The 27,624-nt window shown below is 52.7% G+C and overlaps 2 protein-coding genes and 1 long non-coding RNA gene across 7 annotated transcripts in view; 1 reads left to right on the forward strand and 2 right to left on the reverse strand.

The window, feature by feature from the left end:
• Window positions 1-10,462, reverse strand: part of COL5A3 (collagen type V alpha 3 chain) — a 35,659-nt gene extending 25,197 nt beyond the window's left edge. For 2 of the 3 annotated variants that reach the window (XM_043586472.1, XM_043586470.1), the window contains exons 1-13: window positions 10,235-10,462; window positions 6,258-6,419; window positions 5,974-6,163; window positions 5,742-5,898; window positions 5,035-5,139; window positions 4,560-4,715; window positions 2,643-2,756; window positions 2,382-2,528; window positions 1,294-1,341; window positions 1,179-1,220; window positions 802-864; window positions 355-429; window positions 178-261 (exon numbers count right to left, since the gene is read on the reverse strand). In XM_043586472.1, the coding sequence (XP_043442407.1) occupies window positions 178-261; window positions 355-429; window positions 802-864; window positions 1,179-1,220; window positions 1,294-1,341; window positions 2,382-2,528; window positions 2,643-2,756; window positions 4,560-4,715; window positions 5,035-5,139; window positions 5,742-5,898; window positions 5,974-6,163; window positions 6,258-6,419; window positions 10,235-10,322 (1,431 nt within the window). In that variant the 5' untranslated portion in view covers window positions 10,323-10,462. The remainder of the gene's footprint in view (window positions 1-177; window positions 262-354; window positions 430-801; window positions 865-1,178; window positions 1,221-1,293; window positions 1,342-2,381; window positions 2,529-2,642; window positions 2,757-4,559; window positions 4,716-5,034; window positions 5,140-5,741; window positions 5,899-5,973; window positions 6,164-6,257; window positions 6,420-10,234) is intronic. The other variant, XM_043586471.1, reaches the window with a different exon arrangement.
• Window positions 10,463-12,381: 1,919 nt separating this feature from the next.
• Window positions 12,382-19,203, forward strand: RDH8 (retinol dehydrogenase 8). 3 transcript variants are annotated; one of them, XM_043586474.1, is made up of 6 exons: window positions 12,382-12,520; window positions 14,976-15,137; window positions 15,769-15,948; window positions 16,917-17,010; window positions 17,300-17,483; window positions 17,662-19,203. In XM_043586474.1, exons 1-6 carry the CDS (start codon window positions 12,418-12,420, stop codon window positions 17,827-17,829), a joined length of 891 nt encoding a protein of 296 aa, XP_043442409.1. In that variant the 5' UTR covers window positions 12,382-12,417; the 3' UTR covers window positions 17,830-19,203. The 3 variants fall into 3 exon arrangements, with proteins under 3 accessions (XP_043442409.1, XP_043442408.1, XP_043442410.1); XM_043586473.1 differs by having other exon boundaries at window positions 12,387-12,520; window positions 17,614-19,203; XM_043586475.1 differs by lacking the exon at window positions 15,769-15,948 and having other exon boundaries at window positions 12,387-12,520; window positions 17,614-19,203.
• Window positions 15,777-27,413, reverse strand: LOC122486843. Its single transcript, XR_006298249.1, has 3 exons — window positions 27,125-27,413; window positions 19,872-20,427; window positions 15,777-15,885 (listed from the first exon to the last, which is right to left on the reverse strand). It is a non-coding gene; the product is annotated as an uncharacterized LOC122486843 (long non-coding RNA).
• Between the last annotated feature and the right edge of the window lie 211 nt (window positions 27,414-27,624).

A 27,624-nucleotide genomic window follows, 5' to 3' on the forward strand; every position in this document is an offset into this window, starting at 1 on the left:
AAGATGGGGGAAAGAGATCCTCAGGTCTCCCACAAAACCCCAATACCCTCCAAAAGAGCATCTTCAGGAGACAAACATCCACCTGCCCCCCAACTAGCCTCCATTATCCCCATCTCTGTCACTCCCTCAATGTCCTCCCATTACCCCCCATTGGTCCCCTGATTATCTTCCACTCACCTGAGCCTGTTGCAGGACTGCCTGCGCCTGGGCTTGCTGGAAGGAGACTGGGGGTCCTTTGAGGGAGCTGCTTGCAAACTGGAACTAGGGGCAGCTAGTCATGAGGGGGCCCAAGGAGAGGCCCCTCCTGGGTCAGGACTACACCCCCAAGGATGTGCTACCCTATCCCCCTCTTACCGGCATCATGATCACAGTGCCTGGTAGACCCCGGATGCCATCGATGCCAGGGATTCCGGGGAGGCCAGCAGGACCCTGAGAGAGGGAGAGACACAGAGGGGGATGGAGGCAGAGAGATAGACAGACAGAGATGAGAGATAGAGATAGAGGGGGAGAGGGGAGAGACCGAGACACAGGGAGAAAGACAGAGATGAAGGACACTCAGGGATAGAGACAGATGGAAGGACAAAAGCAGGGGATACACCCCCAGAGACAGGACATGGGCCAGAGTGACAATTCACAGATGGAAAGAGAGATGAGCAAGTGGGGCCAGTGCCAGCTTCAGTGTGGTGTCCTCAGTCCCTGCCTCCCAGATCCATGTTCAGACATACACGTGCCCACCTTCGGCCACATGGCCCAAAACCTCACCCCCCCCCAAAAGGATACAACCCAGAGGGAGTCTCTTACCGGTAGACCAGGGTCTCCAGGGAATCCTGGGGGGCCGGGAGGGCCTGAGGGGCCGACCACCCCCTGTTGGGGACAGAGAACAGAGGTTCATAAGGAGTGCAAAGCTCGAGCCAGGCCAACTTCTGACCCACCACTGATTCTGACCCCATGCAGACCTCCTCACCCATCACTGAGCCATTCCTGGCCCCTCAGTACTATATTGACCCATACCTCCCCCCAACTTTACATCCCAACCCCTATTTTGATTCACCCTTTGAGCCTCAAATATGCAATAATCTTTTAACGATATGGCAATGTTACACCTCAACCCTCCACCCCAGGGTCTCAAATACCCCAACTAGAATAGAAAGGAAGAGGGGGGTGCAGCCATCACTCACCCGGGGTCCTGGGGCTCCTGGAGGTCCCTCAAACTGCTGTCCCTGAGGGATAAATGAGTGTGACCCCCGTTCTAGCCCAGACCTCTCCACCTCCTCCTAGCCCCAGGCCCCTCACCTGTTCAATCACTGCTGGTTCCCCTTTTGCTCCCTTCTCTCCAGCACCCTGGGGCAGGGGAATGAACAGAAAAGAGATGTGAGCCCTGACCATGGTCAAGAAGAGCATGAACTTCAGGGTGTCCTGTGGGGTCCTAATCCTGGAGCTGCCTCTCACTATCTGGTGACAGGGAACAACTTATTTGACTCCTATGGCCTCACCTGCAGAGTCAGTAGGCAAATGATAACAGTGTATGTCCCCCAGGAAGAAGAATAAATTAAAACAATGGTGGATACAAGCCCTCAGGTTAGGTTGGCTATGAGCATTCCCCTCCTCCCTTGCCCAATACCAAGGCTAGAACCTGGGACCCTTTCCAGTCTGCACTATTTTCCGAAGCAATCTTGTCCAATCCCTTGGCTAAAGGTAGCATCCCTCCGGTTGATGGTTCCCAAGTCTTTATCTCCAGCCTAGACCATGTCCCTTGAACGCCAGAATCTTCTAAACAATCACCCACTTGGCATCTCCATTTGGATGCCAAGCAGGGGTTGCCAATTTAGCACATCCAAAATGGGACCCTTGATGCTTTCCACCCGCTCTTCCCTTAGGCATCCCCATCTTGTTCAAAGGTGCCACCATGCATCGGCTAAGTCATCCCCGCATCTTTCTCCATCTCCAGTAGTAAGACAGGCCCAGATCTGTCCACTTCTTTCTGTCCCCACTGTCACCACCTTGCTCCAGGTCACCAGGCTCTTGTTGCACAGACCACTGGTTTCCCTGCTGCCCCTCTGGCTCCCCCTACAGTCCATAGGCTGTTCAGCAGCCAGAAAGAGCTTTTAAAGCTCCAAGTCCGATCAGGCTCCATGAGCTTGATCAAGAGGTTTCTCATCACGCTTGGACTAAAGGCCAAACGCATAATTCTATACACAGAGCCATCCATTCGCGAAGTTCCTGTCACATCAGCATAGTGATAATATTTAGCAACTACAGGGGGTGATGGGAAGGCATTCTAGGCAAGATTAAAAGAAGGCAAAAGAGAAAGTGTGGTCCTATGTGGTTCCAGGCAGGACCTCCTCCCCGCCCCCCCCCCCCACCCAAATACTCAGACTCACAGAAAAAATCTGGAACTGAGTCTGTGACGGCTGCTCTGCTGCCCGGAAGACAGGGACAATGGTAGGGCCACCTCCTTCTTTGTCTTCTTTGGCTAACTTAGTCTCCAGGGTCCTCAGTTCTGTTCCACTGTCAGGGTCCAGGGGCCCCTGAGAACATTGTGACAGACCCAAGTTTGTCCCTGATGTCCTCATTGTCTGCCACCACCAGTTCCCAGGACTTTCCCTTCCCTTCCCTTCCAGCCCCGTCCACTTCCCACCGACCTCTAGCATGGTGACATTGTGGCCAATAGTCACAGTGGTGGTCATGACCAAAGGCGTGGGAATCGGAGGTAAAGTTGAAGCTGGTGTCTCTGTTTGGGGGATGTCAGTGGAGGTCTGCAGCAGGGACAGAAGAAGTATCAGTCCCCCAGGGGAAGCTGGACCCTGCCCCCGCCCCCAGCAATGCCCAGTCCGAGGAAGGAAACAAAGGAGGAGTCCCCCAAAAAACCATCAGCGGGGTGTAAGGTAGGGGACTGGGACTGGTCAATGGAGGCAAATGTGTTCTGACTGGATCAGGACAGCCGCCAGCAGGGGGAGGCCTCTTGTGTGGAAGAAGAGCAAGGCTGGGTCAGGTCTGGGAGACCTAGAAGGCAGAGTGGGGCTGGCTCGATAACCACAGTCAAGGTCCAGTACTCGGGGCCAGACTCCAAGAAGCCCACCCCACATGTCTTCTCCCAAGGCAGAGCTCAGTGGTCAGCCAGCCAGGCCACAATTAGAGAGGCCTGGACAGCTGTAGAGAAATTTGGTCAAGGGCACAAAGAGGGTAGTAGAGGCCCAGGCCCTTCCTGAGGAAGGGGTTGGGGAGGGGTTCTTTTTCTGGGCCTGAAGTGATCATTTCTTTCTCTCCACTGAGTTAGTACATCAGTGAGAACAGATGGAATGTAACCAGTGACTCTCCCCCAACCAATGGCCTGCACCAAGGATGCCTACCCAGTGACTCACCAGCTAATGATCTCCCATTAATGACCTCTAATGATTCCTACAACCAGGGGCCCATTAGTGACTCCCTAATTAATGACCCCCATCAATATCCCCTGACTAATGATCCCACTAAGGGACTTAACCAATGACCCCTCCAACTAATAACTCACATCACTGGCCTTTATTCCTATAACTAGTTATTCCTGTAACTAGTGATCCATCAGCGGCCCCTGCAGTCAATGACTACAACCATTTACTCTCCCATCCAGTGATCTCCCCAACCAATGACCCCCTCCACAACAAGTACTAGCTAGTAGACCCTCAACTACTAAGCCTTACCAGTGACCCCCTAATCAATTATTCCCCTAACCAGTGATCCTCCAACAACAAGCAACCATGAGTGAGCCCATCTATTGCTACCCCACCAATGACCCAAACAGTAATTTCAGTAATCAGTGACCCATCAATGCCTTCCCAACTAATAATCCATCAGGGACTCCCAAACCAATTATCTCATCCATGACCCCTGAAAGTCATTTCTCCAACTGGTGACTATAACTGGTGACCCCACTAGTGCCTTCTAATCAGGGGTCCCCTACTGATGACCTACCTTCCTTCCCAACTAATAATCCCCATCAATGGCCCCTTCCCATTAACCCTAAACCAGTGACAACAATAACACCAACAGTGGTCTCTATCAATGACTTCCAACAATGACCCCCACTTAGGAACCTCTCAAACATCAACCTCAATCAATATCTCCCTTTAGTGACCTCCCAACCCGCAATCTCTATCAGGAAAGCCAAATAGTGCCCCCCAATTAGACTTCTCCAATGAATAACCCTCACCAGCTACCTAGACCAATCAATCCCAAACAATGACACTCTAACTAATGAACCCATTATTCACTCCAGCTAATTGCTGCCCTTAAGCAGTAGCCTCCATCAAGAACCTCCTAATATAAGGTAATCATCTGGGTTTGCCCCTTTCCTCCAGCCCCAAAAACTGGACATTGAGGAGCAGAGATGAGAAAGCTCATAAGACAGTTCCAGCCCCCCTGCCACACAGACATAGATATCAGTCAGCTGAAACAAGTCAAAGGTCAGGGATTGGAGACCAAAGGCATAGAACTTGGATGAGGTACCAGCAGTCAGTAGGAATCAGAGACCAGAGGTCAGGCAGTCAAAGAGCAGAGGTGAGTGGCTGCAGATCCCTTACCTGGTTCTCCAGGGAGCCAGGAGGTAGGCTTGGGGTCAAAGTCTCCTTGTTCTTCTTCTTCTTCCTGCCCTTCCCCTTACGACCTCGCCCTTTTTTCTTCCCTTTTCCCTTCCCCTTACGTCGAGGGGCTGGAGTTTCTGGCTCACCCTGGGGGGCCTGGGAAGAGGACCTCCATCAGGTCCAGAGCCCCTCAGTGGAGCCCCCATGGCTCAGTCATCTGGGACCATGCTGGCACATGGCTCATTGATCCCATGTTTTGAACCCAGGGCTCACTCAGTCCTGTGACCTAGGGTCAAGCACACGATCTGGATCCAAGAATCACTCAGTTATGTGACTTAGATCAAGGTCACTCATGCCTAGGATCTTCTTGAGGGCAGGAGTCACTCAGTCCCAGGTAGGGGTCAGAATTCACTCATTCCTGAGATCTGGATCCAGGGATGATTCAGCCTGACCTCAGGACAAATGCCTCACTTACCCCTGTGGCTACAGGGCCCAGGTTGTCACAGCCAGGAAGGTACCGCTCACAGGCCTGGAAGGCAGCCTGAGGATCTGGACTTATCAGCAACTCCTGAATATCTCCCTGGAGAGAGGATGGGGGCCAGGGAAAGAAAGCCACAGGCTGACTCTGACACCCTATTCCAAGCACCAAGGCTTGGTATTTCTCTACCCAGGGCCCCATAAGTATAAAGAGGGGGTGGCCCCACCACAGCCCCCACAATCCCTCTGAGAGGGAGGAAGATTCTGTCACGGTCACACCAAATCACAGCCATAAATCATACCCTACAACATCTGTCCCATCAGAGGCACATTTATTCCTTTGCCCCCAGGCACCTGACACCTAATATGTGCCAGGTGCCCTTTAAGGTATTGGGGATAAGGAGAGGAACAAGATGAATGTGGTCCCTGGCCCCCTGGAGGGGACACACATCACAACCACACACAGTCACACACCATCGTAGCAACCAGTACAGTCCCACGTCTCCACCGTATTCTACCACGAGTCAAGTATGCACTATCGCGTACTGTTGTTTTGTGGCTCTACAATCTCACGCACCACAAGATGCACAATGATGCACAATGATGCATTCCACTCCCTCTCCTCAGCTTCCTGGACCTGGGGTGAAGCTGGACAAAACGCCTTCCCGTCCCCTGCCTCAGTTTCCCCGACCACTGAACCCCTACCTCAAAAGTCTCCTCCCCGAGGTCCTGGGTTCCCAACACAGTGAGTCCAGCCGTGCTAATGAATCGAGGCCCCTGGCCCAACGTGGGGGGCTGAGGTTCACAGTCGGCCACCAGAGTCACCATCCTGCCATCCACACTGATTGCCACACGGTGCCACCTGCAAGAGGACAGTCTCAGTGGGGGGTGCTTCTCACCCCACTTCTCTCTGGACCCCAACCTTCCCTATACTCACCTGCCATCCATGAGGTTGACCTGCTGGGGGAGGGGGCTGAAGGAGTCACCTAGGAGACCCAGAGCTGGCCCCAGAGCCAGGCCCAGCTGCCGAGCACCACCCTCATCATAAATGGACAGAAGGACAGATTGGTTGGCTGGCTGGCCCCGCAGAGTGATCAGCACGGAAAAGTTCTCGGGAAAGTGCCCATCTGAAGGGGCAGAGGGAAAGGGGCAGCTTAGAGGGCCTGGCAGGGACCCATGCTCCCAGGATGACTCCCCCCAACCCCTCCTGCACTGACTCACCTGGAAAAAGCTCCCACGTAGGGATGCCAAGTGTGGTGGCCTTGCCAACCCTGAATGCCCGGTCACCCTCCGGGGCCCTCTGGGGGCAGAAGCCAGGCCCTTCAGAGACCCCAGCCTGGCCCCCTCGCACACCCAGGGCCTTCAGCACATCCACAGGCTCTGCTGTAGAGAGAAGCCAGGGTGCAGGGCAGTTAAAACAAATCTAGGACTCCATGTGAGTAGCTCAGGTTTGGGGGCTTCAGCCCCCCACGGTGTTTGTGGGTCAGAGAGAAGGAGCGGGCGCAGGACCTGACCCATCTCACCACCCCACAGCTGTTCAGCCTCATCAGCCTGTTGACTCCTGTTCCCCACCACCCCCCCGCTTGGTTTTTGGTAGGGGAAAAAAAAAAAGCTGACCTACTTCTGGGATGAATCAAGGCTTCCTGGCCTGAGCCCCAGAGCCAGACTGTCCCCCTCTCTGCTCTCCCCCGCACCAACTCCCTGGGGCTGCTTCCCAGCCTGAAGCCCCCTGCCAGGGGAAACCCGCTTGGAGAGGGGGGGCTCCTAGTGTGTGTTTCCCCCACCTCCTCCCTCTGACCTCCTCCTTTGACTGCCACTTCCTCTGAATTCCTCCTCCCTGATCATCACCCATGATCTACTCCCTTTCACCACTACCTCTCCTGACTTCTTCCTTCTGACCCCCTCCTTCCTTGATCACCATCACCCATGACCTCCTCTTTCTGCCTAACCCAGTCTCCTCCATCTGACCTGTGACCTCCCCATTTTATCATCTTCTCTGACCTCCTCCTGATGACTGCCTCTCTCTAATAACCTCCTGACCTCCTCCCTCTGACCCTATCCCTCCTGACCTCCTCCCTCTGACCCTATCCCTCTTATCCTAGCAAAGGAGGGAACTGGTCTGGCCCAACCAGATCCTAATCCAGGCCATCCTACCAGCCCCACCCCACACAGCAGGCCAGTGCTAAGTGGAACCACATGGCTTGGGCAGGGGAGGGCGGGGGCTTCCTCTGGGCCCAAAGCCCCTGCCTGCTCTCCCCTCCCCCCAGCAGACTGTCCCACTGACCCCCTGACCCAGCCTCTTGGCAGGAGTCAGATTCTGTCAAATCTGTCCATGACCTCACCCTGGGGGCGGTTCTACTGACCTCACCATTGGGAGTGAGGGTGGGGGGCCAGACTTGGGGGAGACAGGGGCTTGGATGAGGGACCCCCGTCCCAGCTCCTCCTGGGTCAGACCCTTCATTCTCCAGATTTACAGACCCTTATTCCAGCCTCCACTCACTCTTGCCTCCAACCTCCTGTTCTGTCTTTCTCCTCTCCCCCTCCCTGCCCTCTCTCTGTCCCACTTTCTGTGTTGGTCTTTCCAGGTCTTTCTCTGCATCCAACTCTGAATCAGTCTGTCTCTCTCACTCTCTTGTTTCCTAGCTCTTTCTGCGTGTCTCCTGGTACTTCATTGGTTCTCCTTCCTCTCTGTCTCTCTGTCCCTCTGTCCCTCCTCTGTCCTTCTCCCTCTCTCGATAGATAGATAGATAGATAGATAGACATATACATATACATATATATATATACATATATACCGCATATCTGGCAGGGGTTACTCTCCTCATCCCCCTCTCTCTCCATACACACACACACACACACACACACACACACACACACCCCTGTTCTGCTGCTGCCACCACCAGCCCCGTCTCTAATTGCCTGTTCTCTGGCTAGGCAGTCATTAAGAGGTATTTGGGTTACAGTCCCCTGAGACTAAGATCTGGGCTCCCAGGCTCTGTCAACCACAAGGGTCACTCCCCCATGGAATGATCATCCCAGCTGCCCCCTCTCCAGGCTGAAGCCCCAGGGAGGGCTGAGAGTCACGACCCCGTACAGTGTGGCTCTCCCAGGCTTTCCCCTCACCCAGACCCCTGTCTCGATGCAGCAGGAATGGGTGTCCCCTCAACCAGCTGCTCATTCACATTTAAAAAGTCCTTCTCAGCACCTAACCCAAATGTCTCTTGCTTCAATCTTGCATATCTTCTGTAGTGACCTTTCAGAAACTGACTGCCCTTTCTTTTCATGGCTGGCTTTGTGACAAGGGGACACACAAGAGGCATTGAGTCCTGCCTGCAGGGTCAGAGGGTGGGGGTCTGTCAGGGACCCAGCCTGACCTTCCCCCACTCTCTCTCCTGTGCTGGTCAGGGCCCCAGGAAGATGTTGGATGGGGTCTAGGATATGAAGGGAGGCAGGCAGGGCCTAACTAGGCTGGGGCATGGTTGGGATCTCCTCAGATGTTCAGGAGAGCACAGGTGTGGGTGTGGGTGCTACTGTGTACATGAGATTGTGTAAGCACGTGCATGACTCTGTATGGACCAGGGAATGGCTGAGCACGTTGTCAGCATAGGCCAAGGATTTGGCCGACAATGGAGAGCCGAGGTGCAACTATTTGATGTGTGGGTGGGTATCTCCTGGCAGTGAGTTCACGGTCCGGCTGGTCACGCAGGTGAGTCCGTGATTATAATAGGCGACACTTGAGATGGGGAACTGTGGTCACATGGGAGAGTACGGACAAGTCGGCGAGCAGTTGACTGGTTGTGAATGCTGACTGTGTTGTGTGGATACCAGTGCACACATGTGCAAGAGTTGGAACGTGTAGGAGGGTGACAAAGGCTGTGACCCTGTGGCGGGTGGCTGCTGGGGTTGCCTGGGGCGTGGGCCCCGGTGTTCCACTTTGGGGTGTCCCAGAGGGCTTATGTTTTGAATGGATGCCTATGATGGCACGAATGTATGGATGTGTCAGCATGGGAATGGGACATAAGCCAATTTAGGATAATCCACGTGAACAGGCACCTCCCTGAACTCCAGAGAAAGTGAGAAAGTGCAGGATGGGGTGTGTGTGTTTGTGTGTGTGTGTGTGTGTGTGTGTGTTGGGGGACTGAGCTCACCCTAGGAAGCGATTTCCAGGAGGCTCTAGCCCAGCCTCTCTCAGACCAGGGATGCCACTTGAGGGACCTTCCCAAACCCCTGGGCGCCCCCAACCGCGAACCCTGTGGGGCGGAGCTCGGCGTCCAGCCAAAAGCGCGCAGCTGGGCGTGCGTCAGCGCTGACTCACCCGTCCGCCGGCCCCCGGGACCCTTGGGGCCCCTGAGAAATTCCTCGGGAAAAAACACCCGCAGCTCGCTCGGCTGGGGGGAACAACTTCCACTTCCGCCCCCGCCCGCGCTCCGCCCCGCCCCGCCCCGCGCCCCGCCCCGCCTCGCCCCTCACCGCGGCCCTCGCGAGGCCCTGTCCATGGTGCTGATCGCGGCTCTGGGGAGCGCGGGGTGGGGGGAGGGGGGAGAAGTGGGGACAGAGGAGGTGGGCGCGCGCCAATTGGAGGCAGAGGAGGGAGAGGAAGAATAGGATGCAGCCATTAGGGGAGATGGAAAGGAAACTCTGAGTCCCCCTCCCTTACTCGTCCCCACTCACCTTCACCCCCAAAATCACCCACTCACGTCCTCATGGGCGACTGTTTACGCCCCAGAATCACAACCGACCCTCATCGGTCACCCAAAGACAAACAATCATACGCGTAACACTCACACGATTATTCTCTGAGGTCAGCCCCACACAGACACACCCACAACTCACGATCACCATACCCTTGGCCAGGAATCACCCATCACCCACATTCATACAATAGTCGTCAACTCCCACACCCACTTTCCCACACACGATTTCACTTCAAATGGCCGCACACACAACTCTACGTCGCATTCATTCCAACGCATCCACCAGTAAAACACGGCCACACGTTTCCCCCCTCCCGCCAGCTGTCACACCCACAAATCGCCCAGAGTCTGACACGCGAGCCCGAACACAACACCCTATCCACGCGCAACGCGCACGCCCCCCCCTGCACGCCCCCCCCCCCCATTCCTGACTCCACCCCATCTCTAGGACCTCGTTAGATCCTGCACCGGGGTCTTTTTCCTATCTCCTCCCTCCGGACTCACCGGCCTGCGTCCGGAGCAGAAGCTGCAGCGAGGCCAGGAGCAGGCAGAGGCCGGCCCGCGGCTGGCTCAGGCCTCGGCGACTCCCCATCCCGGCGGGCCCCACACGCAAGGCGGGGACCGGCCGGGGCGTCTACGGGGCGCGGCGTCTCCTCGGGCTCCGTGCGCTCACTTGCCGCGGCCGGCTCCACTCGGGATCGGCAGGAGACTGCGGGAGACCCCGCCCTGGCCTCGCCCTGCGCTCCAGAGCCCGGCCGGGCGGGGCTCGCTGGAGGGAGGGGGGGGGGGTGGCTGACAGCTGGTGGGGGAGTTGGGAAAGTTTGTGCTGAGTGCTGATTGGCCGGCCAAGGCCGGAGCCCTGGGCAAGGAGCTGGGTCCTCTATGCCCCACCCCACAGTGGAGGAGAAGGGTCACTCCCACCCAGCCTTAGAATTCGGGGTCCCAGACTCACCCCAAACTCTTTCCTCCTAACAGGCTCCCTCAAGGGAAGTCTGAGCCTCATTCAAACTTTCAGCCTCCATCCAAGCCCTGGAATTAAGGGGTATAGCTTTGTACCAAATCTATTCTGTCTCACCCAGGCCCCCAAATGGGGTTCGAGCCTGATGCTCAATTCTCACTCATTTCCTTTGCCCCAGTGCTTAGTCACACTATGAAAGGTACCAGCTTCATCCCAAGGCCTTCCCTTCAGGTGTCTAAATAGAGAATCCTGATCCCACCTCCAACCTCACCCCAGATTACAAAGTGCGGTTCCCAGATTTACCCCAAACTCTCCTTTCCCCACCTAAATTCCAGAATTGGATGTCCTGGCCTCACCCCTAAACCCTCGACATGCATTCCAAAACATAGCTCTCTACTTCCCCCCAAACTCTTTTTTTTTTAATTTTTTTTCAACGTTTTTATTTATTTTTGGGACAGAGAGAGACAGAACATGAACGGGGGAGGGGCAGAGAGAGAGGGAGACACAGAATCGGAAACAGGCTCCAGGCTCTGAGCCATCAGCCCAGAGCCTGACGCGGGGCTCGAACCCACGGACCGCGAGATCGTGACCTGGCTGAAGTCGGACGCTTAACCGACTGCGCCACCCAGGCGCCCCCCCCCCCAACTCTTAACCTTGAAACAAAGGGTCCCATCTCCATCTCTAGCCTTCCTCTCCCCTCTCCCTGACTCAGGTCCCCAAATGGATGCCCTAGCCCCAATTCCAAATCTTCACATATGCCCCTATTAAATGGGGGAGTCTTGCCCTATCTGAAAACAGGGCACTGCCGCAGGGGGAGGTGGCGGGGAGGTGGATCCCTGCCACGTCTGGGGTGAGGCAGAGCTGTCTCTCATCCTACTGGGACCCCCCACTGTGAAGTTCCCTCCCATGTCACATGGAGCTGTCTGTGCAATTGAACAAGCACAGACTTGCAGGATCTCAGGGTGCTTCTGCAAGGAGGAACCCAAGGGGCGTATCCTGGGCCCTAAACTGCCCCACCATGGGGAAGAGGGAGAAGCCGGCAGTGTCTCCCTCCCAGGCTCTGGCTCCACGGACAAAGAGTCTCTGTGTCCCTGGAGAGGAGGGGTGGGGCCCCATCTGGCCTGAGGGTGAAATGGGGGCTGTGGGGTGGGGAGAGAGAGGGAATCTCCCCAAGCTTCTCCTCCTCCCTCCTCAGGGACCTTGAGGCTAAGACTTCTGCTAAAAGATTCTCATAAAGATACTGCCCTGCCCTGCCCTGCCCTGCCCTGCCTTGCTGGGAAGTTCTTCCTAGTCTAAGCCCATCTTCGGACATATCTATGCCCATTCCCCTTTTTGAAAGGACCTTTCTGGGACCACACTCGCTGTCATTTTCTCTCATTCTCTCCCTCTAATCAGAGATTCTTTGCCCAGAATAGAGACAGGAAGGGAATACCCCTGCTAGTTCCCCCAGCCCTAAATAATTTGAAATCGTAATAAAAAGACCCTAGTTATGAGTGTAGCAGTGAGGAGAAGAAATTTTTCACAGATAAAGGAAAGAGGCTATTTTGAGGTTAAAAGTTTCCTCCCAGCTGCCTGTCCAGGGTCCGTTCGGAATTGGCATCATCTGGGACCCCTTCGCCTTGCGGGGAATGCGTTGGAGGGTGTCTAGGAGGGGGCAGAGGAGCCAAGGGATGGGTGGCAGGAGTCAGGTGCTGGCCAGCAGAGGTCACCCATCCAGGGAGGGATCAACATGGCCGACGCACCCCGGACTGTACTGATCTCAGGCTGCTCGTCGGGAATTGGCCTGGAGCTCGCAGTACAGCTGGCTCATGACCACAGGCAGCGCTACCAAGGTTAGAGGCCCAGGGTGGGGCCGGGAAGGGCAGGGGTGGGCACGGCTTCTGAGGTCCTTCAGCCGTCCTGGCACTATTTCCACTAGCCCATCCCTTCAGCTGTATTTGTGGGCTTGAGGAGGACCCAGGACACATGGAGGCCCCCTTCCCACCTCTGCTCAGGAATCACCCCTTCATCCAACCAATATTTCTTGTGCACCTACTGGGCGTCAGGCACTATTCAAGGTGCTGGAAACACAGCTCTGAACAAAATAGACAAAAATCTCTGCCCCGAGCAGTGGTGTGAGGGAGGAGAGGGAGAACAGACAATAAACAGATTTTAAAATTGTATAATATGTCTAGTGCCAATAAGTGCTAAGAAGCAAACTAAAACAAGGGTAGAGTGTGGTAGGAAGTGGGAGGTTGGTGATATTTTTTAAAGGGCTGGTGGGGAGGGCTTCCCGGAGGCTCCACTTGGCATTCCCTAGGACTCCCCTCCCCCACCCCTCCCCTGATTACCGCTCCGAAATAAGCCTCTTAAGTGACCCTGACCTTGGGGGCTTAAGGGGGTGGGGGGGCCCTAAATCTAGGGACCTGGAGTCCTGCAACTCTGGAGTAAAGTGCCCCAGTCTGCACACCCCCCCCCCCCGGGAACCTCTGACCCAGAGCACGCTGGAGCTGAAGTGGGCACAGGGCCACTACGTAAGAGGAGGTTGCAAGGCAAGGGCATTGCCCCAGTTGGCGGGGCTGATTCTCCCAGCCCTCTGCCCTCTGTCTTAGACACACACACAGCTTTGGGTGTGACAGTCTGAGGGCCAGGGTGCAAGGAAGCCATAGCACTGCACGTGTCTCTGTGCACACACAGTGAGTGTGTAAAACTGCTGAAGGATGTTTATTCAATCACTTCCCGGCCTTTTGGCGAAGATCAGGTGTGCAGGATGTTTACCGAGTGCTTACAATGTGCCAGGTTCTCATCAAAGTGTCTCGTATCACGTGTATCAGTTAATCCCCGTATCACCTCTATGAGGTGGCCATTACCATTAGCTCCATCTTAGAAATGAGGAAAATGAGGCACATTGGGCCAAAGATCCTTGCCCAAGGTCGCCCAGCTGGAAAGTGGCAGAGCCCGGATTTGAACCCAGGCAACCCAGTCCCCGTGGCCACACTCGTCACTGTATGTAGATGCATGTGGTCCCATTCATCTGTGCAACACCCATGAATCACACGGGCCCACGGATCACGTGAAAGTGCCCACCAGGGCTGTGCATGTGTGATTGTGGGTACATGCACGAGGGGTACAAACAGGTACACAGGTATTTGAGCTCAGCACGCCAACAAACCCAGGTTGTTGTAGGGGCGGGACAGACGAGGAACTTCACTTTGCTGAGCCTCAGTGTGTCAGCCACTTCACCTACTTGTCCTGGCTTCTATTGCTAAGTAGCAAATCATCCCAAAACTTATGGTGTAATAGAACAACTGTAATCATCTGTGTCTCATGCTTTACAAAGGCCATAAATTTGGAAGGGCTCGGCCAGGCAGTTCTGGCTCAGGGTCAAAGGCTACAACTGGAACAGCGCGGGGTAGTCATGGGCCTGGGCAGGCATGAACCTCAGGGCTTCTCCATGTGGTCCCTCTATCTGGCTAGCTTGGGCTTCCTCCCAGCAAGGTAGTCTCGGGATAGCTGGGCCGCGACAAGGTGGCTGAAGATGTTGAGAGTGAACGTTACAGCAAACAAGGCAGAAACTGCAGCATCTTTTCTGGCTGAATCCCAGAAGCCATCCAATGTTACCTTCACCCTATTCTATTGACTCCCGGCTAGTCACAAGATTCAAGGAGAGGGACATGAGATTTCATGACTTGAGGGGGAGCAGCAAAGTTCTCAAAGAGCGTATGCGATGAAAGATATTGTGGCCATCTTTGGAAAATTAGTCAGTGGCCTAATCATAGGGAGGATTAGAGTCCTAGGATTAGAGGTAGGGTTTATAAAAGTGTTCAGCACAGTGTTTGGCACATGGCAGGTATTCAACAAGCTGAAATTTCTGTAGATGATGGAAACTTGGCTATTTGCATGTACACACACACACACACACACACACACACTGACCCTAAGTATGTATTTCTTTCCTCAAGGCAATATGTTCTATGTTTATTTTATTGGCGTCCTTCCTGGGCTATACATTCTGTGAAGCCAGGGACTTTGCCTATCTCATTTCATGCAATAGTCTCAGCACCTAGAATAGGGCACAGTGGATACTAAGTAGGTGCTCAGTAAAGGATGGATGAATGAATGGATGAAAGTACAGGTAAGTGAATGTACACAAATATGCATTTGTGGCCGTGTAGTGAATGTAAGTAGGTAAACCTATGGGTCCCCATCCCTCTGTGACTGTTCATGCAAGATTATGGAAATACATGCAAATGAATGCAGAGGGAAAAGGAGCCCAGTGCCTGACCCAACACCGGTCTCTGTTCCCAGTGGTGGCCACCATGAGGGACCTGGGAAAGAAGGGGGCACTGGAAGCAGCTGCTGGAGAGGCTCTGGGGCAGACCCTCACCGTGGCCCAGCTGGACGTGTGCAGTGACGAGTCAGTGGCCCAGTGTCTCAGCTGCATCCAGGGAGGGGAAGTGGACGTGCTGGGTGAGACCGAACAGCCCCCGGGGGTCACTCCCCTCCCTGCCCTAACCACAGGTCCTCGTCCCAGCGAATCCTCTCCACTGTCTGAGCACCAGCTTTCCTGCTTCACCAGAAACCTGTAGCCCTGGACAGAAGGGGTAGACAAGCCGGCTAAAAGCCCAGGGTACCTGTTTATTAAGGATACAAGAATAAACTTGAGTCCTGGGTGTAGGATGGATTTTATTGAATAGAACTTCCCACATTTGGAGAAAACCATATGCAGTTGGAAAAATTACTCTGATGAGTCATTTTGGGGAAAGAGCTTCTGTTGAAGAAGCGACACAAGTTCCCTCAGAGGCTTTTGAAGGAGGGCAGGTGTGGCTGTTTTGACGCAATGTGGGGTCAGAGCTGAACGGCTCATGTATTAAGGGGAGGCTGTTCCCAGCAGCCCTTCCCCCCCCACCCAGGGTTCAGGGTCCCTATAACAAATGTTAAACTATATGTAAAAATCACCAGGGCTCCACACTCTTCCACTCGAGATACTCTGGCCTGGCCCTGAATTTGGAGCAGGGGATGGGATGATCCAGGGAGTGTCCCCACAGGAGTGGCACTAGAAAGGTTTGGGGGACCTCAATGTAACCTCACCCCCCCTTAGTGAATAATGCTGGAGTGGGCCTGGTGGGGCCCTTGGAGGGGCTCAGCCTAGCTGCCATGCAGAACGTCTTCGATACCAACTTTTTCGGGGCTGTGCGTCTCGTCAGAGCTGTGCTTCCTGGCATGAAGAAAAGGAGAAAGGGCCACATTGTGGTGGTCAGCAGTGTGATGGGGCTGCAGGGTAAGCCCTGGGGACCCATCCCTGCGAATCCCCCCAGTGTCTGACCCTCCCCAGGCCGGAAGGATGGCAAATAGGTTTTAGCTCATACTCCAAATGAGCCTGTGTGGGGAAGGATTCCAAAGCTCTGAAGGAAGAATTTCGGGAAGAGTCTATGTCCACCATACTGTAAGAGGAGGCAGTGGTCTTACAAATACGGCCACTGGCCATCCACATCCAGTATCAGACCTACTTCCCAACACCTCTACAAGTCTCGCCCATCTCCCCAAACCCGAAAGAACCGTCAGAACTCCTCTGTGACGTTTTCTTGCCAAACACCTCCGACCAAGCCCTGGCGACGTCTAGCTCTGGGGCTCTGAGGTTCTGCAGAAACGGGGAGCAGTGATTGCTCAGTGATGTCTGCTATTGGCCTGCTATGGAGACCACCTGTTTGCCATCCAGGCTCCTGGGTCTTTCCTCCTTGAGTCCCTCTAGACTCCCTTCCTCCCCAAGGAAACTCCCTGGGATCCGCCCCCCTCCTCAGCAGGCCCCTTAAAGAATCCCCCTTACTTGTTAAGAATCTGATTCTACTACTCAGCCCCATCTCTTTGGTCCCTCTTCCAGGTGCACCTCCTAACCTCAGGGGCTACATTCCCTCTTCATAAAAACAGATAAGAGCCCCAGTGAATCGGACTTGCCTTCAGGGGCCCTGGAAATCCTATGCTCAAGTGGCCCAGAGGTTTAGAGGATGGAGGGAAGAAGGGTTTTCCAGGGCTAAGGACAGGTGGAGCACAGGGCAACCCAGGACAACCTAATCCTGAGCCCATATGCTCCCATCACACATACATACACTCACCATGTTGGCCCTCGATAGCCCCTCATCCTGATCTTCAAACCCTCTTTGCTCTGTCTCCTGAAGACCCCATGTCCCTCCGGGCCCACAAGCCCATCACCCAGACCCCAAAGGGCTCAGCCTCCTCCAATCCTCTCAGGTGTCGTGTTCAATGAAGTCTATGCAGCCTCCAAGTTCGCCCTGGAGGGATTCTTTGAGAGCCTGGCTGTACAGCTGCTGCAGTTCAACATCTTGTGAGGCGGGCGTTTGGGTAGCGAAGGGGGAACGGGAGGCAGTGGTGGGGAAAGACAAGGGAAACGGAGGCAGCGAGGAGGAGTGGGGTGGGAAGGCAGTGATGGCGGGGGAATGGAATCAGGAACGAGGAAAATGGAGGAATGGGAGGAGGATGGGCGGTACCAGGGGAAGGGCAGTGGGTGGGCTGGGGAACCAGGAAGGATGGGGAGAGCGAGGAGGAGAGGGACGTCAATGGGGCCGCGAGGGGGTCGGGGTACCAGGCCCCGGTGCCCCTCCCTACATCCCCAGCATCACCCTGGTGGAACCTGGTCCAGTGGTCACTGACTTCGAGGGGAAGCTCCTGGAGCAGGTTTCCACGGCCGAGTTCCCAGACACCGACCCTGACACCTTGCACTACTTCCGAGATTTCTACCTCCCAGCCTCCAGGGAGCTCTTTCGCTCCGTAGGGCAGAGCCCACAGGATGTGGCCCAGGTGAGTGGGGGGAGGGGGAGCGCAGAGCCCCAAAGACGCGGCTCGGGGAGGGGGGAGGGGGGATGGGAGGGTGCCCCACCCTGCAAACCCCGCCTCCCTGAATCCAAGAACTCAGGGCTCCACCCCATAGGTCATCGTCAAGGTCATCAGTTCACCCAGACCCCCCCTGCGCCGACAGACCAACGCCCGCTACACCCCGCTGGCTGCACTCAAGGCTGTGGACCCCTCCGGCAGCCTTTACGTGCGCACCTCCCACCGCCTGCTCTTCCGCTGGACGCGCTTCCTCAACCTTGGCCTCCGATGTCTGGCCTGCGGCTGCCTCCGCATCCGAATATGGCCCCGGTGAGCAGAGCTTCACCCGACCCTCCCCACCCCTGCACAGCCAGGCGTCTTCAGTTCATACCGATCTCAGAGGCCTCTACGGACTCTTCATTCATTCATGCACTCAGCAATCTGCCTGACCCACTCTGTGCCTGGGCCTTGGTGGGGCCCCAGAAATCCCTCAGCCTCGAGGCACACACCCCCCGCCCTCCCCCCCCCCCCCCTCCATGGTCAGGGCTCGGGCAGAAAGAGGGAGCCTTGGACCCTGGGCTGAGGAGCCCAGAGTAGGGAGGCTGGAGCTGTGTCTGGGAACGCAAGGTAGGCTTCCTGGAGGAGGGGACATTGTTGCTGGACCTTGAAAGATGAAATAGACTGCCTCATTCAACCTCTGGACTTTATTATCTTGGGCCTGGAAATACAAGGATGATCTAAAACGCCCTCTACATAGAACCGAGTTGACTAAGGGGTCTTCAAGACTTTTCAGGTCACACAGCCCATCAGCAAAATGTTTCATGCACTCACCAGCGGCACATGTATATTTTTTTCATCAAATATATATTTGTTACCACTAGCAATCCCTATATTAAATATTTAATAAAGCTCAACTCCCTATGTCTAAATAAAAAATTTAAAAAGCAATGAGATTCACTTCACACACATTAGAACGACTGCTATAAATAAACCGCGCAAACAAACAACACTCGAGAAAACAACAAGTATTGGTGACAAGGTGAAGAAATCGGAAGCCTCGTGCACTGTCGGTGAGAATGTAAAACGGTACGGTCACTGTGGAAAATAGCGCGATAGTTCCTCAAAAAACGAGACAGAATTATCACGTGACTCAGCAGTTCCATTTCTGGGTGTGACCCCAAAGAACAGAAAGCAGGGTCTCAAGGAGATATTGGCACACCCACATTCATGGCAGCATGATTCACAACGGCCAAATGTGGAAGCAACCCCGTCAACGGGTCCATCAACAGAAGACTGGATGAACACAATGAGGTACATCCACACGATGGAATGTTATTCAGCCTTAAAAGGAAGTCAGTTCCAACACCTGCTACAATACGAATAAACCTCGAGAGCATTATACTCCGTGAAATAAGCTAGACACGAAAGGATACTGTAGGATTCCACTTGGATGAGGTCCCTAGAGGAGTCCCATTCACAGAGATAGGAAGTAGATGGTGGGCTCCAGGAGGGGGTGGGGAGTCAGTGTTTTGGGGGGACAGAGTCTCAGTTTGCAAGACATAATGCGTTCTCGAGATGGGTGGTAGGGAGGGCTGCACAACCACGAGAATGTACTTAACGCCACAGAACTGAACACTTAAAAATGGTGAACATGGTAAATTTCGTGTTATGTACATTTTATCACAATTAAAATTTTTATTTTTCATTATTTTTTATGTTTATTTATTTTTGACAGAGAGAGAGAGAGAGCGTGAGTGGGTGAGGGGCAGAGAGAGAAGGAGACAGAAGATCTGAAGCGGGGTCTGGGCTGACAGAGGAGAGCCCCACGTGGGGTCAAACTCATGAGCCATGAGAGATCACGACCTGAGCTGATGTCAGATACTTAACCGACTGAGTCACCCAGGCACACCCACAGTTAAAAATTTTTATTTTATTTTATTTTTTTTTTCAATGTTTATTTTTGGGACAGAGAGAGACAGAGCATGAACGGGGGAGGGTCAGAGAGAGAGGGAGACAGAATCTGAAGCAGTCTCCAGGCTCTGAGCTGTCAGCACAGAGCCCGACGCAGGGCTCGAACTCACGGACCATGAGATCATGACCTGAGCCAAAGTCGGATGCTTAACCGACTGAGCCACCCAGGCGCCCCTTAGGTCATGATCCTGTAGTTTATGAGTTTGAGTCCCACATCGGGCTTCACGCTCACAGTGTGGAGCATGCTTGGGACTCTCTCTCTCTCTCTCTCTCTCTCTCACTCTCTCTCTCTCTCCCTCTCTCTCTGCCCCTCCCCTGCTCTCTCGCTCTCTTAAAATAAATAAATAAACCTTAAAAATTTTTTAAGCAATAAGGGTCCTACTGGAGCCCCCAAGAGAGTATTACCAAGTTTCTTAGTCCTCATGTGGAGAATTCGGAAGCAAATGGACTGACTCCGTGTCCAATGCTGATTCTGTTTCTTGTTCACTGGGTGACCCTGGGCAGGTGACGTGCTGGTGGCATCTCCCAGAGAGCGGAGCTAATGGTAACAGCACCGAAATGACAGGAAGAGTCCCACGCGCTGGAGGTGGAGTCTTTGTGATGCTTCACGTCTGGCTACCACCGTGGAGGGCCAGGCCCCAGGCGAAGGGGTTTTCATCAATGTTTGCTCTTGCAACCTTAGTAGACAGAGGCACTCAGAAGCTGCCCAGTTCATAAATGAGGAAACCGAGGTTGTCCAGAGCAGAGGGAGGGGCAGGAATCAAGCCTGGGTCTCTCCAACTCAGTCTATGCTGACCTCCAGGGGCCTCTAGTAACATCTTCTAGGAAAAGGGAAACTGAGTCCAGGGCCCTCCACACGTGTCTTTGAGTCAGAGATAATGGAGCTGCTTACTATTTTTTTCTCAAATGCGCCCCTCTTTCCCCTCCCCGACATTGGATTTCTCAAGCGTGTTGGAAATACCTACAAAAGAATGTATGAAATTAGATCATGACGCCTGTTGCACAGCCTTGTGACTTGACCCAAACCACTGAATCTCACGCTTTAAAATGGCAGATTTCACGGTATATGAATTACATCTCAATTTAAAATTTAAACACATTTTTAAAAAGAATATAAGGGGCACACGTGTGTGAAAAGGTCTTTGGGCTGCCTCAAGAGGTTCACCCAAGGTTTACATCAGCCGGTTTCCTCCACATCTAGTTTTTGGTTGTGTGGGGCTCTGCCGATAGGAGGCATCAGCGGGGGATGAGAGGCTGGGAGGAGAAAGGCCAGAGTATTTGTCTCCCCCCACTCCCCGCCCCAGAGCTCCCTCCATGGGGGCCACTGCCTTATGACAGATGGTCCCAGCTGAGACCCCAGCTCCAGTGTCTAAGAGCCACTCCCCCCTTGCCCCTTTCAGCTAAAGATGGTGATAGGACCCCCCAGAGGCCAGCAGAATGGCACTGCACTCCATAGGGCTACCCGCCTTCTGTCTCTACTTTTGCAATTGTCCCTGTCTTCATGGAGCCCCAAATTACCCGCTTTGAGTGTACTATCTCTTTCCATCCGGGACTCTGACTGACATCATGCATGTGTGCAAAAGACCAGGGGAGCAAAACACATACACACGAGCCCACCATCAGACTCCACCATTAGAACATTATTGATATTTGATGCCTGCCTTACCCCAAGAATCTCCACTGTCCTGAATTCTATGTCCAATATTCTCTTGTTTAAAAAAAAAAACACCAAAAACTCCCTTAAATAAATAATTTTATTTATTTATTTATTTATTTTTAAAATTTTCTTTAACGTTTATTTATTTTTGAGACAGAGCATGAACGGGGGAGGGTCAGAGAGAGGGAGACACAGAATCCGAAACAGGCTCCAGGCTCTGAGCCGTCAGCACAGAGCCCGACGCGGGGCTCGAACTCACAGACCGCGAGATCATGACCTGAGCCGAAGTCGGCCGCTTAACTGACTGAGCCACCCAGGCGCCCCAAATAAATTATTTTAAAAGACAAATTTATCTTCTTGCCAACAAGGAAAAGCCATCAAAGTCACCGTGCGTGAAGCCAAACTCGATAGTTATTTACAGGTGGGGCATACAGTATTCCGAACCCCAGACTCATAGACTCCTGGTGTGAGAACATACCAGACCTTCTTCTCAGATTCCCCAGCAGCTACACAAGTGAGCATGTGACCCCGATTCCACTCAACAGATGTACAGGATTTAGAGTTGAGAACCCCCCCCCCCAAAGGAGGAGGGATCAGGAAAGGGAGGTGGCAGGAGAGACGGGGCATTGACGGAAGTGTCATGGAAAGCCAGAGTTTCAGGTTGGATTCAGGAGGAGGATTTAAGCTCCTGCCCTGCACCCCCACTTTGTCCCTGTCCATCTTCGAAGGCTGGTGATTTCATTAGCCCCCAGCATCCAACCAGGTAAATTGCTTTGCAGCTTAAATCACCCTGAGCCAGTTTCTGTTGCATATAAAGAAGAATCACCACCAATCCAGATGGCAACATAAAAGCAAAAGCAGAGTGTGTGTTTTGGGGCAGGGACTGTTACTACATTTTAGCTGGATGCTATTGCTTACAACAGAAATAGGCCGACGTTCAGAAGGTGTTGACGCACTAACCCTTGGTTCTCGATTTGTGCACTCACACCTGCTCCTCTGTCCTCTCTCCCCATCTTAGCAGAGGGAAGTCTGTTCTGATTGCTCACGCCAAAACTCTCGGAGTCATCATACCTCACGGCTAATCAGATCTTGCTCACTTGACCTGTAAAATAGATTCAAATATATCCAACCAACCGTTTTGCAACACCTTCTGGGCCCCCACCCTAGTCCAACCACCATCATTTCTCACCTGGAGCATTGCACCAGCCCCCTCCCCGCTTCTGCACTCGCTCCCCCTACAGTCCATTCTCCACGCAACAGCCCAGAGGATCTTTAAATTATTTTTTTTAATGTTTATTCACCTTTGAGAGAGAGAGAGACGGAGCATGAGCGGGGAAGGGGCAGAGAGAGGGAGACACAGAATCCGAAGCAGGTTCCAGGCTCCGAGCTGTCAGCACAGAGCCCGAGGCGGGGCTTGAACTCACGGACCGCGAGATCATGACCTGAGCTGAAGTCGGATGCTCAACCAACTGAGCCACCCAGGCGCCGCCCCCCCCCCCCCGCCAGAGGATGTTTAAAATCAGCTTTTGACTAGCTAAAATGCTCAGTGCTTTAAAAAATCAATATATATGTGCATATATATATATATTTAATTTTTTTTAAGTAGGCTCAATGCCCAACGTGGGGCTTGAACTCACAACCCTGAGATTGAGAGTCACATGCTCTACTGACTGAGTCAGCCAGGCACACCTGAAAGAATACTTTAAAAAACAATTCTCCTAGGGGCGCCTGGGTGGCTCAGTCAGTTGGGCGTCCAATTTCGGCACAGGTCATGATCTCACAGCTTATGGATTTGAGCCCTGCATCGGGCTCTCTGCTGTCAGCACAGAGCCTGCTTCAGATCCTCTTCCCCCCCACCTCTGCCCCTCCCCTGCTCATGTCCTCTCTCTCCCCCTCTCTCAAAAATAAATAAATATTTTTAAAAATTCTCCTGCCCTCCTCTTTCCCTCAACTGCCCAATTCCCGACACCCCCCACCTCGAGTTATCTATCCAGATTTTCTTTCTTTTTTTTTAAATTTTTTAATGTTTATTTATTTTTGAGAGAGAGAGAGACAGACAGACAGAGCACGAATGGGGGAGGGTGGAGAGAGAGAAGGAGACACAGAATCCGAAGCAGGCTCCAGGTTCCCAGGTGTCAGCACAGAGCCAGACATGGGGCTCTGACTCATGGACTGTGAGATCATGACCTGAGCTGAAGTCGGACACCCAACCAACTGAGCCACCCAGGTGCCCCATTTAAAAAAAAAATTTTTTTAATGTTTATTTGTTTTCGAGAGAGAGACAGAACGCGATATCCAGATTTTCTTTCTGATTATACAAGAAAAAAACTGATAAGCAAACTGTGGTATTATACACGCAAAGGAATGTTATTCCACCTTAAAAAGGAGGAAAATTCTGGCACCTGCTACACCATGGGTGAACCTTGAAGACATTAAGCGGAGGGACATAAGCCAGACACAAAAGGATAAATACATTGTACGATTCCACTTATGCAAATCCATAGACAAAAAAGTAAAACAGAGGTTAACAGAGGCTGGGGGAGGGGGAATGGGAAGTCAGCGTTTCGTGGGGACAGAGTTTCAGTTTGAGAAGGCGGAACGTTCTAGAGACGGATGGTGGGGATGGTCGCATGGCGACGTGAATGTGCTTGATAGCATTCCACTGTACGTCAAAAATGGCTAAAATGATAAGTTTTACGTTGTGCAGATTTTACCGCATTAAAAAAATAAATATACTGGAAAAACTGAATATATATATATATATATATATATGTGATCTTTTTCACAAAAAGCAGCATACTATGAGATCTTTCCTTGACTACTACATCCTGGAAGTGTTTCCCGATCAGCCCGAGCAGACATCCTCATTCCTTTGCACAGCTGCAAAATATTGCATTGTGTAGATGGACAATAATTTATGCAACTGGTCCTGTACTGATGAATCTTTGGGCTCCCTCCAATCCTCTCCTATTATGTAAACGGCTGCAACGGATGACCTTGTGTGCATACATCATTTCACACGTGTGCAAGCGTCTCTGTCTTGGGATTACTTGGCCAAAGAAACTATGCATTTGTCATTTCTACGAACATTATCAAATTCATCTCTATTGGGAAGGACTGATGTCCATATGTTAACATGGTCACTTCCTCATAGCCTCACCGCACTGTGCGTGATTAGTCTTCTAAATTTTGGCCAACCTGATGGGTAAAAATCGGTACTTCACATTTCTCTTTTTTTTTTAACCATACTGTTTTATTTTTTTATTATTATTTAAAAAAAATTTTTTTTAACGTTTATTTATTTTTGAGACAGAGAGACACAGAGCATGAACGGGGAAGGGTCAGAGAGAGGGAGACACAGAATCCGAAGCAGACCCCAGGCTCTGAGCTGTCAGCACAGAGCCCGACGCGGGGCTCGAACTCACGGACCGCGAGATCATGACCTGAGCCGAAGTCGGCCGCCCAACCGACTGAGCCACCCAGGCGCCCCTTATTATTATTTTTTAAATATGAAATCTATTGTCAAATTGGTTGCCATACAACACCCAGTGCACATTTCTCTGATATTAACTTGCATTTCCCTTATTGTGAGTAAGGCTGTCCTTTCACATGTCAAAGAACCTTTTGTATTTCATTTTTTGTGAACATCCCGATCACACGTTTTGCTCAAGGTTTTCTGACTTTTTAACGCTTTTATTTATTTTTGAGAGACAGAGAGAAAGTGCGAGTGGGGGAAAGGACAGAGAGAGAGAGAGAGAGAGAGGGAGACACAGAGTCCAAAGCAGGCTCCAGGCTCTGAGATGTCAGCACTAGCCCGACATGGGGCTCGAACTCACAAACCGCGAGATCATAACCTAAGCATGACCTGAGCCGGAGTCAGACGCTCAACCGACTGAGCCACCCAGGTGCCCCTTGCTCAAGTTTTTCTATTGGACTGCTTATCTATATTTTTTTGAGGGGGGGGGCAGAAAGAGAGGAAGAGAGAGGGAATCCCCAGCAGGTCCCGCACTGCCAGCACAGAGTCCTATGTGGGGTTTGAACTCACCAACTGTGAGATCCTGACCTGAGCCAAAACCGAGTGAGACGCTTAACTGACTGAGCCACCCAGGCGCCCCTGGATTGTTTATATTTTTATTATTAATTCTTAGAAATTCTTTACATATTATGGCGATTAGGGTGCCTGTAATATGAAGTGCACTCTTCCCCCATTTTTTCAACTTTTCTGTGACATAATGTGGCCTTATTTTTATGTCATGGAATTATTTGCCCTCCTTATGGCTTTGAACTAAGTGAAAATCACCTTTGGATTTCAGGTCAGAGGAAGAAAGGACCTGCCCAGACTAATTCTGTTAAAACAGAAAGATAATATTGCTTTTCTTTTCAAAATTCTCCAATGGTCCCCCTCTTACTTAGACTCAAAATCCACAGCTATGAGGCCTCCTACATGTTCTGACCCTTAAATATTAATCCCAAATTATCTTCTACTCTCTCCCTTTCACCCGCTTCATTCTGGAAACACTGACCTCCTTACTATTTCTTTTTTTTTTTTTTTAATTTTTTTAACATTTATTTATTTTCTTTGAGAGACAGAGAAGGAGCAGGGAAGGGGCAGAGAGAGAGAGGCAGACACAGAATCCAAAGCAGGCTCCAGGCTCTGAGCTGTCAGCACAGAACCCGATGTGGGGCTCAAACTAATGAACCTCAAGATCATGACCTGAGCTGAAGCCGGCCGCTTAACCGACTGAGCCACCCAAGTGCTCTTCCTTACTATTTCTTAAATGCTCCATGCACATTCCTACCTCAGGGCCTTTGTATTTGCTGTTCCATCCGCCTAGAATGCTTTTCCCAGATAGCCACATGGCTCCCTCCTTCGGTTCATGAAGGTGCTCAGATGTCACCTTCTCAGAGAGGCCATAAGAGTGTACCCTATCGCCCTATCCCCTGAACCTGCTTTATTTGTCAATACCTGACATACACGAAAGTTATGTTTCCTGCCTGTCTCCCCCCACTAGAATGTCACCTCCCTGGGGAGGAGACTGTCCTCTCCTCGACCACACCCCCAACCCCTACTAGAGTATGTGGCACATGATAGATACCCAAATATCTGACACCTGAAAGAATGGGTGGGTAAATTAAGGCATCAAAATGAATCCATGTCTGGGACACGTGGGTGGCTCAGTCGGGGTTAAGCATCCGACTCTTGATTTCGGTTCAGGTCATGATCTCGCTGTTGGTGAGTTCAAGGCCAGCGACAGGCTCTGTGCTGACAGTGCAGAACCTGCTTGGGATCCTCTCTCTCCGTCCCTCCCCCGCTTGCTCTCACACTCTCTTGCTCAAAATAAATAAATAAACTAAAAAATTTTTTAAATCAAACAAATTTTAAAAATGAGACTCCCTGTAGCCTATTATTTCAAGACCCTTTCCTTACGACTCCCCAAATGCGCCACGTCTCTTCCACGTCTTCACATGGGCTGTTCCCTCCCCCTGAAACAAAACCTACTTCTGTCTCCCACCCCTAACCCTTCACCAGATTCCTCTTACTGTCCTGAGACTTTCAGACTTTCGGGTCTCGGCCTAAATGCCGCTTCCTCCAGGATGCCTTCTTTGATTCCCCAGCCTGGGTGGGTTAGGAGGTTTCTCTGGGCCCTCCTAGCTGCTTATTTGGGGGCAGTTTTCCCTGATCAGGCTTTCACTTCTGTTAGGGCGCCTATCTCGGTGCTTTCAGACCCAGTAATCAACCCCAAATGCGACTGCTGAATTCTTCTTCCTCCCCCACAGCAAGGAACAAGCTTCCCCTGAAATTTGTCACTGCTAGCAGGCCTCCTTGGACCGGAAACCAGAGGCATCTGGGGCGTGTCCTTAGGGATCAGGAGGCAAAGCCAGTTCCCGAAGCCTCAGGGACCAAGAAGTGACCGAGGAGCCTGGGTTGACACACAAGGTGACCAAGCAGAACGCGTCCTGGCGGCCTCATCTGGACCGAGACGCTCCTGACACCTCCTACCTGAGCAAGAAACGCCACCTTTCTGAGCATCGGTTTCCTCATCTGTGAAATGGAAGGGCTGCTGGCGAGAGAGCCCCTGCTAAGTGCCAGGACTGAAGTGTTTCACAAATGAAGCCGTTCGCTGAAATGCTGGTATTTGTATTATTTCTTGCCTCCTGGATCCGGCCCGGCCTTTCCCGGGAAGCTGTGGGCTGGAAGCCTGGAGGAGGAGGGAGCGAAAACAGAGGCCACACATCCCTGCAACGCCGTCCCTCCCGCCCCGGCCTCCTTGCTGCAAACCCCGGGTCCCAGGGAGGGGAAGTCGGGCGGAATCCGAGCGGCAGCAGCAGCTGCTCTGGGCGCGCGGCCAACGTCCCCTCCCTCCACCACCCGCATTCCTGCGGGAGGGGGCCGAGCGCTCCTGGGCTGGCCGGAGGCTCGCTGGCGCCCTCTCGTGGCCGAAAGTTGGACTCGACCTTTAACTGCCGTAGCGGACCCGGGTGGAGCCCACCGCGGGTCGC

This window comes from Prionailurus bengalensis, chromosome A2 (genome assembly GCF_016509475.1).
Source record: "Prionailurus bengalensis isolate Pbe53 chromosome A2, Fcat_Pben_1.1_paternal_pri, whole genome shotgun sequence".
Classification (NCBI taxonomy): Eukaryota; Metazoa; Chordata; class Mammalia; order Carnivora; family Felidae; genus Prionailurus; species Prionailurus bengalensis.